At 45.2% G+C, this 18,129-nt stretch overlaps 1 protein-coding gene across 4 annotated transcripts in view; it reads left to right on the top strand.

The window, feature by feature from the left end:
* Nucleotides 1-3,622: 3,622 nt before the first annotated feature.
* Nucleotides 3,623-18,129, top strand: part of LOC141257815 (presenilin-2-like) — a 53,521-nt gene continuing 39,014 nt past the window's right edge. The window contains exons 1-3 of one of the 4 annotated variants that reach the window (XM_073672823.1): nt 3,623-3,865; nt 4,698-4,836; nt 6,342-6,507. In XM_073672823.1, the coding sequence (XP_073528924.1) occupies nt 6,367-6,507 (141 nt within the window). In that variant the 5' untranslated portion in view covers nt 3,623-3,865; nt 4,698-4,836; nt 6,342-6,366. Of the gene's footprint in view, nt 3,964-4,697; nt 4,898-6,341; nt 6,508-18,129 lie in introns of all 4 variants that reach the window. The other 3 variants (XM_073672824.1, XM_073672821.1, XM_073672820.1) reach the window with 3 other exon arrangements.

Below are 18,129 nucleotides of genomic sequence, written 5' to 3'. Positions count from 1 at the left end.
ATATATGGACCTAACTGTATGATGTTACTTCATTGATTCTCATATATGTCCCCCACAGCCCCTAATATAATACGAGGGTCAGTCAATAAATAATGCCTCCTATTTTTTTTCTCCTTAAATAAGGTAGTTATGTTAAATATTCGAATTTGGCACAATTCCTCAAACCTTCTTCTCCAATCCACGGCAATTGCAACTTCCTGCACCAACAGGTGGCAGGACTGTATCCGTTTGCAAAATGGCTGACATCGATGTTCGTATTAGACAACGTTCTGTGATTGAATTCTTGCATGTAGAAGGGGAAACGCCCATTCGAATTCATGAGAGACTGAAAAATGTGTCCGGTGATGCAACAGTGGATGTCAGTACTGTTAGATGATGGGTTCGTCGCTGTAACACAGCTGAAGGGCCATCACCGTTGGCTGACAAAATGCGGAGTGGCAGGCCAGTAACCGCAGTGACTCCAAGCAACATTCAGCGAGTCAATGACATCATTCGTTGTGACCGCCGGGTGACTGCAGATGAATTGTGTGGCATTATCTGCCTCAGTAAAGGCAGTGTGATGAAAATTATTGGACAACTGGGATACAGAAAAGTTTGTGCACGGTGGGTCCCAAGAATGCTTTTTACCATGCTGGAATACATGCCCTTGTTAAACGGTGGACCAAGACTGTGGAAATGGATGGAGATTATATTGAAAAGTGACAAATTAATCGTTAATGTTGTGGTTTTCAACCTATGTAATTGCATTTGAATTTCTTGCCAATTAAAAGGAGAAAAAAAATAGGAGGCATTACTTATTGACTGACCCTCGTATGACACCACTGCCCCTTATGAGAAGTCCCACACAACCTCTCATGTGATGTCCCCCACAGCCTATTATGAGATCTGATGTCCCCCACAGTCCCCATTTAGTGGCCAAATAATATGTTAAATAAAAGAAAGCTTATACTCACCTAATCCTTGTCCACCGCGGTCGCTGTCTCCTCTCCTGTCTTGCATAGCAGTGAGGGCTAGATGGCGAGATGCAGTGTCATCACGCCGCCTGAGATCCCCTGCACGGCACCGTACCCTAACAGGGCGCAGGCCGGAAGTAGCCTCTGACTGCCATGTTGGTTACCCTGTGAAATTCAACCATAGGCTATGCATCATAGGAGACAGTGATTTTTATTAAGGATCGATTCGCAGGACTCTGGTCCATTGGCCAGGTCAGTCGTTTCTGGCCGCTAAACTGGAGACTCGCAAATCTCTTACTTTTTGGGATCCCCGGCTTGGCTTATGATGAGCCAGGCTGGCGTGACATCATTTGTGAGTCATGCTGCAATGATGACGGAGCGCCAGCCTGGCTAATCAAAAATCATGCTGGGGATCCCAGAAAGTAAGAAATTTGTGAGCCTTCGATCCAGTGGGCAAAGACTACTGACCTGGACAATGGACCGGATTCCCATGAATTGATCTGCCCATCTCTAATTTTTACTATATACTGCAATACTGTAGTACAAGTGATAAAAGGATTGATTTAAGTCTATGCAATGAAATACAAAGTCAAATGTAAAAAGAAAAGTTTAAAAAAATATATAAAAAATAAAACAATATATACTTATTTGGTATCGCCACATTCATAAAAGTCTGATCTTAAATATAAAATTGTTTACCTGTATGGTAAATATCGTAAAGAAATAAAATGAAAATGCTAAAATTGCAATTTTTTGTCACCAGATGAAGGTAAAAGTGTGTTCTGCTGGTATGTGCCCGCATGCCGTATGGTTACCCATGTAGGATGCACTTTCCTATACAGATGGCACTGCAAGGAGAGGATCCCATGCCTCCACAGTCATACTGACTGGGCCACAGACGCAGTGTGTACAGAGCCCACACACTTTTTTTTAACCCCTTTACAGCCTGCGAAGTATTAGTACGCACCGGCTGTAACCCCCGGTTCAGTGAGGGCTCTGGCGCTGAGCCCGATCTGAACCGGGCACATGTCAGCTGATTCTTACAGCTGACATGTGCCTGCAACAGCCGCGGGTGGAATCGCGATCCACCTGCGGCTGTTAACATGTTAAATGCCGCTGTCAATCTCTGACAGCGGCATTTAACATCGCCTTAGCCCCGCCCATCGGTGACCCCGTCACGTGATTGCGGGTCACTGATGCGTGGGCATGACATCCCTGGGTCTGCAGCAGACTCCAGTGGTTGTCATGTACTGCTTGCTATGAGCGCCATCTTGTGGTCGGTGCTCATAGCACAGGACCATTTCTGCTACATAGAGATAATCTGCTGGTCCCCTGTATGTAGCAGAGGTGATCAGACAAGTGCTGCTTCTAGTCTCCTATGGAGACTATAGAAGCAAGCAAAAAGTGTAAAAAAAAATGTTTTTTAAAGAATATTAAAAAAATTTAAAAAATATAAAAGTTTAAATCACCCCCCTTTCGCCCCATTCAAAATAAAATAATAATAAAAAAACCACATATACATATTTGGTATCGCCGCGTTCAGAATCGCCCGATCTATCAATATAAAAAATTTTTTAATCCGATCGGTAAACGGTGAAACGAGAAAAAAATTCTAAACGGCAGAATTAAGTTTTTTGGTCGCCGCAACATTGCAATAAAATGCAGTAACGGGCGATCAAAACATCGGATCTACCCCAAACGGTATCAATAAAAACTTCAGCTTGGCGCACAAAAAATAAGCCCTCAACCGTCCCCAGATCCTGAAAAATTGAGACGCTTTGGGTCTTGGAAAATGGCGCCTTTTTTTTTTTTTCCGCAAACTTTGGATTTTTTTTTCACCACTTAAAGAAAAAAGAACCTATACATGTTTGGTGTCTACGAACTCGTAATGACCTGTAGAATAATAATGTCAGGTCAGTTTTAGCATTCAGTGAAAGTGGTAAAAAAAAAAAAAAAAAAAAAAAACATCTGTGGTATTGCACTTTTTTTGCAATTTCACCGCACTTGGAATTTTTTTCCCGTTTTCCTGTACATGAAATTGGATTAGGCCGAAACGTCTACTACTACTGTCGCCATTTATTGTCGCCACTACATGATACTGGTTTGATGTTATGCCTATACTAAAATAAATGAACACTGCAACTAATCTTATGAGTGTGCGATGATATAATTTCCTTGTCCCTAACAGTGAAGTGCAGCGCCAGAATAATGCCTATGGCACCGGCCAGGCCTGCATGTCAGGAGCTGAGCCTGCACCATGCCAGAGATATGCTGTCTGTGTTACACAGCTGACATCTTCCTGTAGCGGAGCATAATCTTTAACTATTTAAGTGCCACTGGCAATAGCTCAAGCTTTCCTCACCCAAGAAAAGCAAGAATTATAGTTTTTCGCTCGTAACTTTGAAATATGTAATAAGTAGAGATCAAAATGTCGTAAAAAAAACAATCCCTCAAACTATTATGTGGACAGAAAAATGATAAAGTGATGCAGCTCTGGCAAGAGGAAGAAAACAAAGGAAAAGCTAAACAAGGAACGTTACTGGTGACGAAGGGGTTAATGAGGACGCAGGCTGTTGTCATGGTGATACGGCCATTGTTGCACTTCCCATGACCAAGGCAGCAGCCCGGTGATCACGTGGGGATGGAGCATGTGACTCCGGCAGGTTGTGTAGCCATCTCACGTCATCCATAATTCAGCACCATAACCACAACAGCTGCTGGGAGGTCACATCAGGTCCTCGTGCATGCGCAGTGCCAGACTCCGCCCACAGCGAGGGGCTGCTTACACATCACGCGGTAGTGAAGTTACTAAGGGTCATGTGGTGGAACGCTGATCAGATCGAGGCTTGAGCCGCATGAAATTAGTACGGTGGTCGAGAGGAGTCAATGCGGAAGCGGGCGACTCCTTGTAGGTAAAAACCTTTCTATCTTACCTCCCAGTCTGAGTTGTGGTGACGTTCGGCCTTTGCTGCCTTGTGCGTGGTTAGTGTATGGCATCTGGCTGAGGAAGGTGAATGAGCTTAGTGTAACGTTTACTGCTGTTGTTTTATTTGGTTCCAGTTTTTTAGAATTAAAGGGGTATTCTCAAGTTTGGAAGCTATCCTCTGTCCATTAGATAGGGGGTAACTTCGCTGCTGCTGGGACCCCACTGACAACCGTGGATTTGAAGATCCCTGTGTGAATGTAGCAGCGCTCCATCGTGCGCGCTGTCACTCATTCATTCTTAAGGGGAGTATCAGAGATGTCAGCTGGACTATGGCAGTCCCATAATCCTTGTCCGCACCATTCACACGGGGATCAGTGCAGGGGTCCCAGTGATCGGGAAGGTATCCGCTAGCTCAGGAATAAGCAATAACTTCCAAACTTGAGAACGCCCCTGTATAACTGCCTCTGGGTGTGTGTTCGCACTTGAGATGCAGGGTTTGACCGTACACTTAGATCTAGACATCCACATCAGTCTATGCATCAAAGTAATAAAAAAGAACGCACCATTGCCAATAGTCTGTGTTTGGCATATCTTTTTGTTTTGTGTCTACAGGTGGCACACATACTTATGTGTTCATGGTTATAGACTACAATCAGATGTGAGAGTCTGACTGCACCATCACACTACACATGGATTGTATGTAGTCTGTAACCATAGAAACACAGGTCTGCGTAGGAGCTGTAGACAATGGATGACACATACCGAGGAATTGCATTGTACTTTCCTTTTTATTTATTTTTTTCATGGCTTTGCTTTAGATGCCTTGGAGCAACAAATAAAGGCTGCCGCAGTGCCTGGTTTTGATCGCTGTGCAGTTTATAAGCTGTATGACTGTACTGCTGCCAGTTACTGAGGACATTTCTTTGATTCCCTGACAGCGGAAATTCAAGTTAAAAGGAAAGTTTCAGGACCTTCATTATTGTTTTTTTTTTTTTTTGCCAAAGAACGGCTGCAAAGAGTGAGGAGGATCTGCTTTTAACTTTTTTTTTTCTAAATCTGCTTATGTGTATGTACAGTGGTGTCAGTGTGTTGATATTCGCTCCTATCGGTGTCTTCTCCGCTATCCAGCACTATTCTTCTCCTCAGTGATGCCACACTACTTTGTGTGAACCTGGAGCGGCTTTTACGATGTTAGCCTGTGGAGCAGTAGAACGAGGCTACATAGGCTTACATTGGAAAAGAGACTTCTCACATAGAGTGAGCTGGATAGTCCAAAGAGTGGTAGCATCACAGAGAAGAGGAGCGGAAGGACAGTGATGGACATCCCGTTGGTTTCAAAGGTTGATATATAAAGGGAACATGTCGTTCATGCTGCCCAAACCATGGCTGGTCTCCGTTCTGATCCCTTTGAATGACAGATCTATCCATATCAATCATCTGAATCCGGGGAGTGGAGAAGCCGGCCAGAGACCAGTTTGGACTAGCCAAGCAAGACACATTCCTTGACTGGCTTTTCTAAGTATGCTTGCTCTTCAACCCTGCAGAGTTTCAGAGTAAAACATGCTTAGCTGCTGCACTGCCAGCCTTCGATTAATGCAGCTTGATTCTAATGACAGTTTCCCTTTAAAGGGATTGTCAATTTGGGACATCTGTCCAAATACAACATTCGTGCATCTGTATGCCATAATCCCACTCACTGTGAGCCAGAGTAGGCTAATGACAAGCAGAAGCTCCTGCTCTGATGATCTTTGTTTCAATCATCTCAGTTGGTGCCAGTTGAGAGGTTTGTCTCAAAATCGATTTTCGGGAGTGCACGGCTCCTCAGCCATCTGGTTTGCTGGGTTGGATGCTCTTGCTTGATTGACAGTTTGGACCAGCGACATTGTTGCGCTGCTGGCCTGAATTCTGCGCAATGTTGCTATACTTTGCCTCTGCAGCATCAGAGTAGCACAGTAGCCTCTGTTCCTTGCAATTGCATTGTGGAGGGTGGGAGGGGGAACAATGGTTTCTGGTGCATGCGTGTACTGGAACCTCAGCCATTTAAATGCCTCTGTGATCTGGCCATCTGCCAGGTATGGAGCGGGCTCAATTCTTTAGCGTATAGCATATATCTCCTGCACGCATATGATGCAAATTTTACATTATATTGTTGCAAAAAGGTTAAAGGGATTGTCTGTCATGAGACCATCTTTTAAATGGGTTTTACTGCATACGTCTTTTATGCCCTAGTACACGGCTGTGGTGCGGATGAGACATTGTGTCCCCTGTCCCCTATTCAGTCTGTGTGACTGACAGTGACAGCCAAATATAGCGCGGGTGGAGAGAATTTCACATTTTCAGATCAGTGCTCTCATAACAACTACTTACAATAAGGACCATAAATTCTTGATTTTTACATTGCCTTCTTATGAGTTATCACCTGAAAATGGAAAAAAATATTTTTTTAAATTTTCCCTCCATAGCAAGTAAGAATTGAGACGTGTGAACATGATTACATTCATGAACAGCTCAGACAGTGAGGAAGAGGAGGAGTGCAATGAAAGAACGTCGCTTATCGCCGCTGAAAGCCCACCACTGCCTTCTTATCACGATGGACCACAAACTACAGAAGAACCTTCTATTAAAAAGGTGAGAGATTATGTCCACATGCAGTAGTAGTAAGTAAATGGGACTAGTGTTTATTAGTTGTGAGGTACAGAACAGACAGGACACACACCGGAATCTGAAATATTTTATTCTTACATCTTATGTGCAGCAGAAGGAAAATGTTGGAATATGAAGTTTTTTGATGCTTTCAAAAATAAACGGTTGTTCAGGAGGAAACCGCTTCAGGAAAAGCAATTTTTTTGGCCAATTTTTGTTTTCACAAAGAAGTTTTGGAATCGTGTGTTTTTGTTTTGTTACCTCAGCCCCCCATTCTCCCAAAACGTTTTTATAGCACATTCTGTTGGGATCCTCTTCAGAGAAGTGATCTGCACCTTCATTTTTTTACAAGTGTTTCTCATAAGTTCTATTGGGGAAAAATGCTACATATGAACAACACAGTGGATTTCCTATAGAAATGAATAGGTTTATAAGAGTTTTTGGGGTATGTGTACACGGCAACTTTTTCAGGCGACCCATAAAATGAACATAATGCACAGGAGGGTCAAAAACGACCTTACTGTGCACGTGTTCCATCTTATGTCATGTCTTTTAACTGCTTCTGAAACTCTGAAGTGCTTAAAGGGAATATTTCAACAGGTTTTTGCTATGTAATCTGACAGCAGAACTAAGTAGGGACACAGACCCTGTTTCCAGCAATATATCACTTGGTGTACTGGGTGCAGCAGTTGTGATAGTCATAGTTTTCTCCGCTGCAGATCTAGCAGTATGAATACCTCTCTAAGGGACATCCATCTGCTTATGTGTGGGAAAGTAAGATCCTACTGCAATTAAAACCACCAGCGGCAAAGAGGAGAAGTGCTCAGTCAAAGCTTGAACATAGAAACAGAAAAAACTGACTGCACTTCCAATACAAGAAATAGGTGTGAACAGGTGCTTACTAGGAGAAGTTACCTCCATATACAATTAACAAACAAGTGGTGGTGGTTTTAATTGCAGTAGGATCTTGCTTTCCCACATATAAGCAAACGGATGTCCCTTAGAGAGGTATTCACATTGGTAGGGTCCTGGCACTGAGAAACGCCTTACTGCGGCTGCCAGGTACACATGAATTGGCCAATTTATGCGCTAAGATTTTCCTATCACCCATGACAGCACCACAACGAGAGAGGGGATCCGCCCTTCCAGGACAGGAAGCCTACAGAATAAAAGGGCGGCTCCTCTCCACCACCTCAATTGGTTTCCTGTCCTTGAGGGGGGAACCTTGTTAAAACGGCGGCAGAAGAAAGAAGAGCAGATTATTCCCAGGCCTGGGCCGGTCGGTTTCCAACAAGGAACAGTCTCTGCTGCGGCCAGCGCCAGGGACCTGGAAGCGCCATGGTGGGTTCAAGGGGGGCCTGTTCTGTCGGACGGGCGCGAGCAGCAGCCACACATCCCGGTTGCACAGGCGCAGGACGCTATCCAGGAAATCACGCCCTAAGACGCATGCCGGTGAAAAAAGAAGTAGCGGAGACCCATGTCTTCTAACATGTTTCTGGCTACTGTTTTGTACCAGCCTGCGGCCCTGATGACGAGCATACCGGGGGGTCCTTGATGGGAGAACCTTAGACAGGCTTACCTGTTGAAGATCCGGATACAACTGAGCGGTGCCCCTGCCTGGGGTTGGCAGCTCCAGCTCCTTGCATCAGTGGAGAAGCTGCTGTGGAACTGCGCCCCTGTCTGGGGTTGGCAGCTCCAGCTCTGCACGTCAGTGAGAAAGCAGCTGTGGAACTGCGCCCCTGTCTGGGGTCAGCAGCTCCAGCTTTGATCGGCGCACTATTGGAGGCGCCCCTGCCTGGGGTTGACCACCCGAGTATTACTCAGGCACGGCCGGATGGAGAGGAACAGGCCTGTGACTTGGTCCAGCCTCCGAATCCGTACAGCTGGTGGTGAGTGATCTTCATGAATGTTTACCTTGTTTATGGGGCCCTTTCCTTATTATGGTTACTAGGAAAGGCTGAAGGAAGTTAGCGCAAAACTCAAAATGGGTGTGTGTTTGCTCTGTAAGACCCCATCTGGTCCAAGGGCCTCGTGCTTCAAATTTGGCTTCAGGACGGAAGCTGGACCTTAGACCTCTAGGCTAAAGTTAGCCACATGTCTGGGCCGCACAGAGCCTCATGATTGGGCTTCAGAATTTACCACAAAAATGAGCCTCAGTCTGCTCAGTAAATGTTAAATTAACACTCAGAGGTTTTTACTGTTGTCTTCCAGTATGTTTCTCCATCCATAGGATGGCACATGGTGTTAATACAGCACATGGTCTCTGTGAAGGTCTGCTGTCCAGCTGCGTCTCATCAGTTGGCTCCTTCGGGTGGGGCTAGTCTGACAATTGAGATTTACCACCTAAAGGAAAGGTTTATCCTTCATTCAGATGGATTACTCTTTTAAATAAAAATCTGAGCGCAGTGCCTCATAAAGCCTCTTTGCTCTTCACAAAGAGCACATCATAGCGCTTCATAGCATAGCGCTTTATATCACATCATAGTGCCTCATAGCGCTGCATAGTGCCTCATGGCACATCATAGCATAGCGCCTCATGGCACATCATAGCATAGCGCCTCATGGCACAGGGCCTCATAGTGTCTCTCGGTGCTTCAGGGTGCCCCTGTGCCTTTATAGTCCCTCTTTGTAAAGGTACTGGTTGCACAACTAAGTTTGTTTGACAAAACCAAGTTCAGCGACTGTAAACTGTGCGTGGCAAGCTTACCGAATTAAGGGGGAAAAATATCCTAGCCTCTATTTTGAGACAGAGGGTGGCAGTATTCCTGGCTGGTGCTCAGCTGCCTCGGTGGAATGCCGATTGGAGGCAGGTGACAATAAGAGCGCTTCCTTAGATTTGCATTTATTGAAGTCATAAACATTAATATTTCTGGTCTTGTCCAAGCTCTGACTAAATAGGACAGACCCTGACTACTCATATACAGCTCGGCTAACCCAGCTTGATCAAACAAAATAATATTTATCCAGGGCAACCACTGATACTTGTGGAGTCTGGCCTGTGTCTCTCATTAGCTCCAAGACACATACCGTCTGCACTGCTTTCCAGCAGTCTGACTAAGGTGAATGCCTAGCCTGCTCTGGTGCTTAGCTCTCCAGGTGCCCTAATCAAGACCTGTAAAGCTATTATTTAACCCAGGCCTACCTGGGCTTGCTACAGCCCGAATGGGCTGTACAGATTCCTGAGAGTTAGATCATTGGAAATGGACTCTATAAGATCTGCTATTAAATCTGCAGTTCCAGATTGCTATATAGTAGTATAGGCGTTTAAGGAGATATACAATCAGGTTCCAATTCACATGAAACATCAAATTTACTGAGAATAGTTCTTGGCATAAAATGAGGATTTAGGCTTTGTTTGTGTCCTTCCATTCAGCCTTAAAGCTTTATGGAAAATTATAGTAGTTAGGACAACTCTCCTATCGAAGGAAGAGGCATTGACAATAGTTTACCTCAACTATTTCGGGATTATGGGCAGATCCATCGAGCGCTGCAGAACTCACCGGGCAGTGAGTAAGAGTGGTGGTCTCCCAAGGTAGAATAAGGAGTCCTGCTATATGTCAAAATCAATAAGCAGTCTGGCCACAACTCTGAACAAGGCAATATTGCTGTTAATAACTCTAATCTCCTACATTCCAGTAGTAGCATGGTCACGGGTACACACCCGGGGGCTGCCTCTAAAGACCCGGTTCCTCTAACCTAAAGAAGCTTTAGGCAGTATATAAGAAAGCTCCTTTCATCTTTACATGGTCACAATGTAAAGGTCTTGTCATACAACAGAGTAGCTTTATCTTACCTAAACCATTATGGAGGAACTCTGCCAAGATCCCTAATGACACTGTCTAATCAGTTCAGATGGCAAAGTCTCACCTTTTATTTTTAACAGCACCTCCTATAAAGAGGAAGAGAATTGCAAGTGGACCTTTTTAGCCGTAGACTACTGGAACAGTGTCCAACCTGCATTGAATAAGAAAGGAATGTGAAAGTGAGTTTTGGATCTAGGCCCATTTTCAGTCCAAAGATGGCACCCTGGGATCTGAATCCAGTGCTTATGGCTCTAACAAGCCTTCGCTTGAACCCATGGATTCAGGGTCTTCACATTAAAGACTATTATCCCGGTGGCCCTGACTTCAGCATGGTAAGTTAGTGACATTCAAGCTTTGTCGGTTAATCCTTTGTTTATACAGATCCTAGAAGATGGGCCGGTTCCAGAGCTACCCTATCTTCCGAAGATGGCTTCCAATTTCCATAGAAGTCTGGAAATTGTGCACCCTACTTTCTGTGCTAATCCGGGGAATCCATGGCAGAACAATAAGAAAGCGGATGTCCCCATCAAGCATTTTGTAAGGTTGCAATTCAGTCTTCACCTTACACCTTCTATAGATACTATAGGCTTGATCTGGGATCTTCTGCTGTCCTTTCCTTTAGGAAAACTGTTCGACAGGCTATGGTCCCACTCTAACTTTAAAGTTTTTTTTCTCTGTAAATCTCTCATTGTGGTGCTGTCATGGGTGATAGGAAAACACTAAATTACTTAAATTACTTATTAATGTGATTTTCCTGAGCCCATGACAGCACCTTTTATATTCCCTCCCATCACTGGTAGAAGTTGATCACTTAATTTCCTTTGTGGTGTTTGATTAACGTGGTGTGTAGAAGGAAAAATCATGGGATATATAACTATCAAGTAGTGTCCTCTCATGCTCTGTAAACAACTGAGGTGGTGGAGAGGCGCCGCCCTTTTATTCTGTAGGTTTCCTGTCCTGGAAGGGCGGATCCCCTTTCTCATTGTGGTGCTGTCATGGGCTCAGGAAAATCACATTACCGGTAAGTAATTTAGTGTTTCTCATTTATTTCTATTTTCTACAGCAGTAATGCTATTGTATATGGGGGTAGCTTCTCCTAGTAAGCACCTGTTCACACCTAGTTTTTGTATTGGACGTGCCGTCGCAGTGCCGACAGAGAACCATAAGGGCAGCATTCAGCACCGGCGCTTGGGAACAGCGCTAAGTATACCGCTGATTCCCAGGTGCCGGTATGTGTTACACGGATGACACACAGATGTCATCCATGTGGTGCGTTTTGAGGACTGTGTATCCGCAAAAAAACGGACATGTCAGCGTGTACTGCACATGGATACACGGTCTGTGGAAACACTGAGGTGTGCACAGACCCATTCATTTGAATGGGTCTGCGTGTGTTAGGGTCTCCAGCACGTGTGAAAACTTTCACCACTGGTACCGGAGATACTAACGTGTGAAAGAGCCCTAAAGCGGATTGCATCACTGCCCTCTTCAAAGTAGAGCGATGCAGCTTCTTTTTCCCACTAAGAGTTTTCAAAACTCAGAGTAAAAAATGCTCAAAATACTGAACATATGAAAAGCAAAGTGGTTTTACAACAGAAATATATGAAAAGTCTTGCAAGCTTTTTTTAGGCATTTTTTTTAACCCCTTTCTGACATGCGCCGTACATATACTGCTCTGCAGGAGTTACGTTCCCACAAAGAGCAGTATATGTACGGTGCAGTGATCACGCGGACTCACACTGAGCAATGCTTACGCAGCAATGTCTACGATCGTTGCTAGCACCGATCGCTGGCGTTAACCCCTGTGATGCCGCTGTCAATAGTGACGGCAACATCGCAGGGCATCGCAGAGGGAGTGAGCTCCCTCTGTGATTCCATCAGCACAAATACGATGTGATCGCATTGTGCTGATGGTCTCCATGGTGACCCCCGGTCCCAAGATGGCCATGGGGTCTTTCAGGGGCCTTCAGGAAGGTGGCCTTTCAGTGCCTGCTCAGAGAGCTGGAGCTGAGATGCCTCCTTCCTGCCTGTCAGTTGCTGCTCTGATGCTCTGCAGTGCTGATGCATTGCAGAGCATCACATCAGCGATCTGACAGTGTGAAGATGGTGTCCCATCCTGGGACAATGTTAAAAAATTTTTTTAATAAAAATCACAAAATAAATTTAAAAAAAAAAAAATATATATATATATATATATATATATATATATATATATATATATATATATATATATATATATATATATATATATATATATATATATATATATATATATATATATATATATATATATAATATTAATCCAATAAATAAATTTTTTATTTTAACACAGATAAAAGTACACACATTTGGTATTGCCGTGTCCGGAAAGACCTGACCTATAAAACTATCCCACTAGTTAACCCCTTCAGTGAACGCCATAACAAAAATAAATGAAAAACAAGGCAATAAATGATGCTTTATCATACCACCGAACAAAAAAGTGCAATAAAATGCAATCAAAAAGACGAATGTAAATAAAAATGGTGCCGCTGAAAACATCATCTTGTCCTGCAAATACAAGCCACCATACATCAGTGGAAAGATAAAAAAGTTATAGCTCTCAGAATAAAACGATGCAAAAAGAATAATTTTTTTCTATAAAATAATTTTTATTTTGTAAAAGCTCCAAGACCTAAAAAAACGATAAATCTGGTATCGCTGTAATTTTACTGACCCAAAGAATAATGCTGCCTTATCAATTTTACCACACGCAGAACGACTGAAAAAAAAAAAAGAACAACAATTCTTGAATTGATGGTTTTTGTTCATTCTGTCTTCCAAAAATCAGAATAGAAAGCGATTAAAAAATGTAACGTACCCGAAAATGGTACCAATAAAAACGTCAACTCGTCCCGCAAAAAACAAGCTCTCACATAACTCTATCGGCCAAAATATGGAAAAAATTATAGCTATCAAATTATGGCGATGCAAAAACAATTTTTTGCAATAAAAAGCGTCTTTTTGTGTGTGGCAGCTGTTAATCATACAAACCCAATATAAATCTGGTATTTCTGTAATCGCACCGACCCCAAGAATAAAGTCGTCGAATCACTTATACCGCACGAGGAACGGTGTAAAACATAAATGAAACCAATTCTTCACATTCTCTTGATTTGTTCATTCTGCCTCCCAAAGATTGCAGTACAGCTTGGCTCACGTTTATCCTGCGCTCTGCGCTGAGCACTTACACCATGTAAATCTCTGAAATACGTGATTCAAACGGAACCCACGGGTGAAGCTTCCCTATAATGAGGCAGATAGAGGCACTGTGGACGCCGCCTGGCCTGTGATCTGACAGTGTCCATCTTTTTAGGTGTGGATAAAAGCGTGGTCAGCTACAGATTTGTTCACCTCTGAAAAGAAGAACAACGCTGAACAGAGGCCATACGTAGTGCAGAGTAACTCTGCTGCCTCAATATCGTGAATGGATCCCTCAGGGGTTTCATCTCAATCACATAATTTGGAGATTTAGATGGAAACCCCAAAATAAGTGGTTAGCGTAGAGCACAGGATAAATGTGATCCCAAATGTTATGTAAAATGTTCCCAATAGAAGCTTCACATGAAAAGCCCCCACTCTGGTCCGTCATCTGTTAATGGAAATGTAGGGGGCTTCCACTTTTACTGGTAGTACAAAGGCTCTGGAAAAGTGAAATGGCTCCTCATCCCCAAAAGAAATTCAGCTAATTTCTCCTTCCCTCATGACAGCACCACAGAGAGAGGGGATCCGCCCTTCAAGGACAGGAAACCTACAGATAAAAAGGGTGGCACCTCTCTCCCGCAGTTAATTTCCTGTCCTTGATGGGGACCTACAGAAAGAAGAAGGAAAGAAAGGAAAGATAGAAGATGGACTTACCAGGCCCGGCCAGACCGGTTCAGGCAGCGGGGGTTCCCTTCCTCGGCTGGTGCGGTGTCCTGTAGAGCCACTGCTGGGGTCAGTGGGCCTCTAGGGTGGCAGGGAGACGCAGCGCAGGAGAAGACCGTAGCCGTCGCGTTCTCCAGTGCTGTCGTGGCCCAGGTGGTGAGTATGCCTGGGCTTCCGGGGCCCTGATCGGTGTGCATACCTGGGCTTCCGGGGGCCATTGCCTCTGATGCGAGCCGCAGTGCACCACTGGGTGTCGGCGGTGCCCTCTGGGAGCGGCGTGTTTGAACACACACACGTGCGGGAACCGGGATGCCCAGCAAAAGAAAGCGTTGGGGGGAGGGATGGACTCCCCTGTGGGGGGAGGGGGGGCATCCCCCATGCTGGAAGGTGCACAGGTGGACAAGCCAGGTGAGGGGGGCGGAGCCCTATAGGGGTTAAATTGCCGAGAATGCACAAGGGAAGTGTTTCCTGGCACACTCTGGCACCTTTTTTAGCTATGAGCGAGCAGGAGCTACAGGAGGTGCAGTCCCTGCACCCCCACTCACCACCACCTCCGCAACATGGGAAGCGTACGAAAGGACCCCCCAGTGACCGCCAACACAGCCAAGGTGACGGTGGAAGCGGGCGGTCTGGCAGGTCTTCACAACGCGACACGGACTCCAACGTGACGTCAACCTCGAGGAAAGACCCAGCTACTGGAACGGGTTCCTCTTCAAATCCGGTATTCCCTCTTACAACAGGACGGTAAGTGGTCTTCGTGAAAGCTCCCCCCCTCCCTCTCTTTTCTTCTCTCATCAGGGAAGGAAGAGTACGGGCAAGTCCAAACACAGGACCTGCGCGCTTTGCGCAGAGGATCTGCCCACCACATGGCAAAAAAGACTATGCAACTCGTACATTGACAAACAATCTGCGAGCAGACCCCTAAGTTCGCCTCAGAGCTCAGATTCCTGATTAAATACCAGGTTGAGGATACCTTAAAGTCCCTGCAGAAGGGGACCAGGATAGGTGGGAGGATAGGAGGAAAAAGGCCAAAGGGTTTATGTTTAACAGGCCCCCCAGCTACAACAGGAAACCCGCCCAATGAGAGTCAGCCCCAGGTGGGGCGGGGGGGTGGGGGGGCCTTCTTCATTTCCTCCCAGCCTGGAAAAAAATATCAAACAGTTCTTGAATTTTAGACATGATAAAAACAGGACTAAAATTCCAGTTTCACTCCATTCCCCGTCCGAACTTCGTCATAACCCCCATAAGGTCATCAGGGCTAGAACAACTAGCACTAGAACAAGAGATTCTAGGCCTAATAGGGAAAGCTGTGCTTCAGGAAGTCCCTGCACAGGAGGAAGGTGAAGGATTCTACTCCCCTCTGTTCCTCAGGAAAAAAACAGATGGGACGTTCAGGATAATTGTAAACCTGAAAAAATGGAACAAATTTCTAAAGGTGCAATCCTTCAAGATGGAGTTAATAAAATCGTCAGTGAAATTGTTGTTCCCAGACTGTTTTATGGCTGTCCTGGATCTCAAGGACGCCTATTATCACGTCCCTATACACAGAGACTACCAGAAATTCCTGAGAGTAGCGATATCGCTAAAAGGTATAGTCAAACACTACCAATATACGGCCCTTCCCTTCGGTCTAGCGATGGCCCCAATAGTTTTCACAAAAATTGGGCAGAGATAATGGCCCATCTGAGGGAGCAAAACATCCTGATCACCCCGTACCTGGACGATCTGCTAATAATAGGCAACTCGTTCAACCATTGCAAGGACCATCTAGCAAGGGTCATGGGTTCCTTGACAAATTTAGGCTGGCTTCTGAACCTAAAGTCCAGGTTTGAGCCGGATCAAGTACAAGAGTATCTAGGTATCCTATTCGATTCGAGGAATCAGGAATGCTGTCTCCTGGCAGGGAAAATCCAGAATATGATAGCCCGGATATCTCATGTGAAAGACCATCCCTCTATGACTCTGCAGGGAGCCATGTCCCTTCTAGGTTCCATGACTGCCTGCATCCCGGGGGTCCGCTGGGCTCAGTTGCACACCAGGGACTTGCAATGGGAAATCTTGGAGGCAGAAACGTCACTAAAAGGGCGCTTAGAAGGTCGGCTAATTTTGTCATCAAAAACCTTGCTTTCCCTAACATGGTGGACGGAGGTGGACAATTTAACCAGAGGCGTTCCATGGACGAGTAGTGTCGCAGGTCCTAACTACAGATGCAAGCCCCATGGGGTGGGGGGCTCACCTAAACGACCAAATAGCTCAGGGGGTCTGGTCAGAGGATTTGGAAGGGGTATCTTCCAACATGAAGGAACTTCGGGCAGTAAAATTCGCTCTCTCAAAATTGCTAAACACCCTACGGGGACCCCATGTATGAGTTTTTTCAGACAATAGGGTAGTAGTGGCATACTTAAATCGCCAGGGGGGGGGGGACCCAATCCCATTCTCTACTACAGGTGTCAAAATCCATCCTCCAGGTAGCAGAGAACAATCTAGAGTCCCTGTCTGCACTCCACATAAAAGGAACAGAAAATATCACAGCAGACTTTCTGAGCAGGTCCCAGCTGAGACAGGGGGAATGGGAGCTGAATCAGTTGGTGTTCAACCAAATCACGGAGTTTTTGGGGAACCCTTCCATAGACCTATTCGTCAACTGTCAGAACAAAAAAGTGGACATATTCTGCTCAATTAACCCCAAGGGGGGAACCCAGTGGCATTAGATGCCTTCTCAATTCCATGGAACCACCAGCTAGTCTATGCCTTTCCTCCGATCGCTCTGATTCCGGCGGTTCTGAGGAAAGTCAGGGAAGACAAGGCAAACATAATTCTGATAGCCCCCTTGTGGCCAAAGAGACCCTGGTTTTCCTGGCTGAGTATAATGTCCACCTCCGACCCCCTGGGTTCTTCCGGAGATTCCGGATCTCCTTTTCCAGGGACCGGTCCTCCACCCTCAGGTAGCAAATCTACACTTGACAGCCTGGATTTTGAGAGGGCGCTCTTATGGGATAGAGGGGTTTCCCCAAATTTAATCTCCACTCTACTACAGAGTAGGAAACCCGTAACCACCAGACTTTACAGTAAGGCTATGTGCCCCCGTAGCAGATTTGATCCAGACGTTTTTTGCCTCTCTCTGGCAGAAAAAAACGCATGCAGATTTACATGTGTTTTTTTCTGCCAGAGAGAAGCTTTTTTTTCAGCTTTTTTACATGCGTTTTCGCATGCTTGGAAAACTGCTTGAAAAAAACGCGATTTTGAGCATCACTTGGAAAAGTGCTTGACAAGTTGGTCATGCAATATAAATCCATGCAACCGGTATGGATTTATAATGTGTGAACAACTGACGCTTTAAATGCAGCATCTATAGTAAAAAAAAAAAAAAAAAAAGAGAATTAAAATGTTAAAAATAAAAAAAAACACTATATACTCACCTCTCCGGTCTCCTCCAGTCTGCTCCCGGCCGCGTTCCCTCTTTTCGGCGTCCCGCAGTGTACTGTCAGGACCTGCGGTGACGTCATTTAGTCAGCTGATGGTCGGGTGACCATCAGGTGACTGACGTCACCGCAGGTCCTGACAGTACACCGCGGGACGCCAAGGAGAGAGGACGTGGCCGGGAGCAGACTGGAGGAGACCGGAAAGGTGAATATACAGGTTTTGTTTATTTTTAACTTTTTTATTTTTTTTTTCACCGTGTGGTAGCCGGGATGAAGAGGAGTTGTAGTCTCATCTTCATTCCGGGTACCACTCGCACCGCGATTACGCTGCAAATTCGCGGCCATTGAACTTAATTGAAACGCAGAAAATCCACATATACCTGCGGGTTTGCTGCATTTCAATGGCCGCAAATTTTCAGCGTAATCGCGGTAGAAATGGTCATGCTGCGTTTTGCAACGCAATGCAAATTCGGCGC

The sequence above is a fragment of the Phyllobates terribilis genome, unplaced genomic scaffold, assembly GCF_046119375.1.
Source record: "Phyllobates terribilis strain yellow unplaced genomic scaffold, ASM4611937v1 Scaffold_3__8_contigs__length_932513732, whole genome shotgun sequence".
Lineage (NCBI taxonomy): Eukaryota > Metazoa > Chordata > Amphibia > Anura > Dendrobatidae > Phyllobates > Phyllobates terribilis.
Note: the sequence above shows the minus strand (reverse complement) of the source record. Positions and strands in the feature narration are given on the sequence as shown.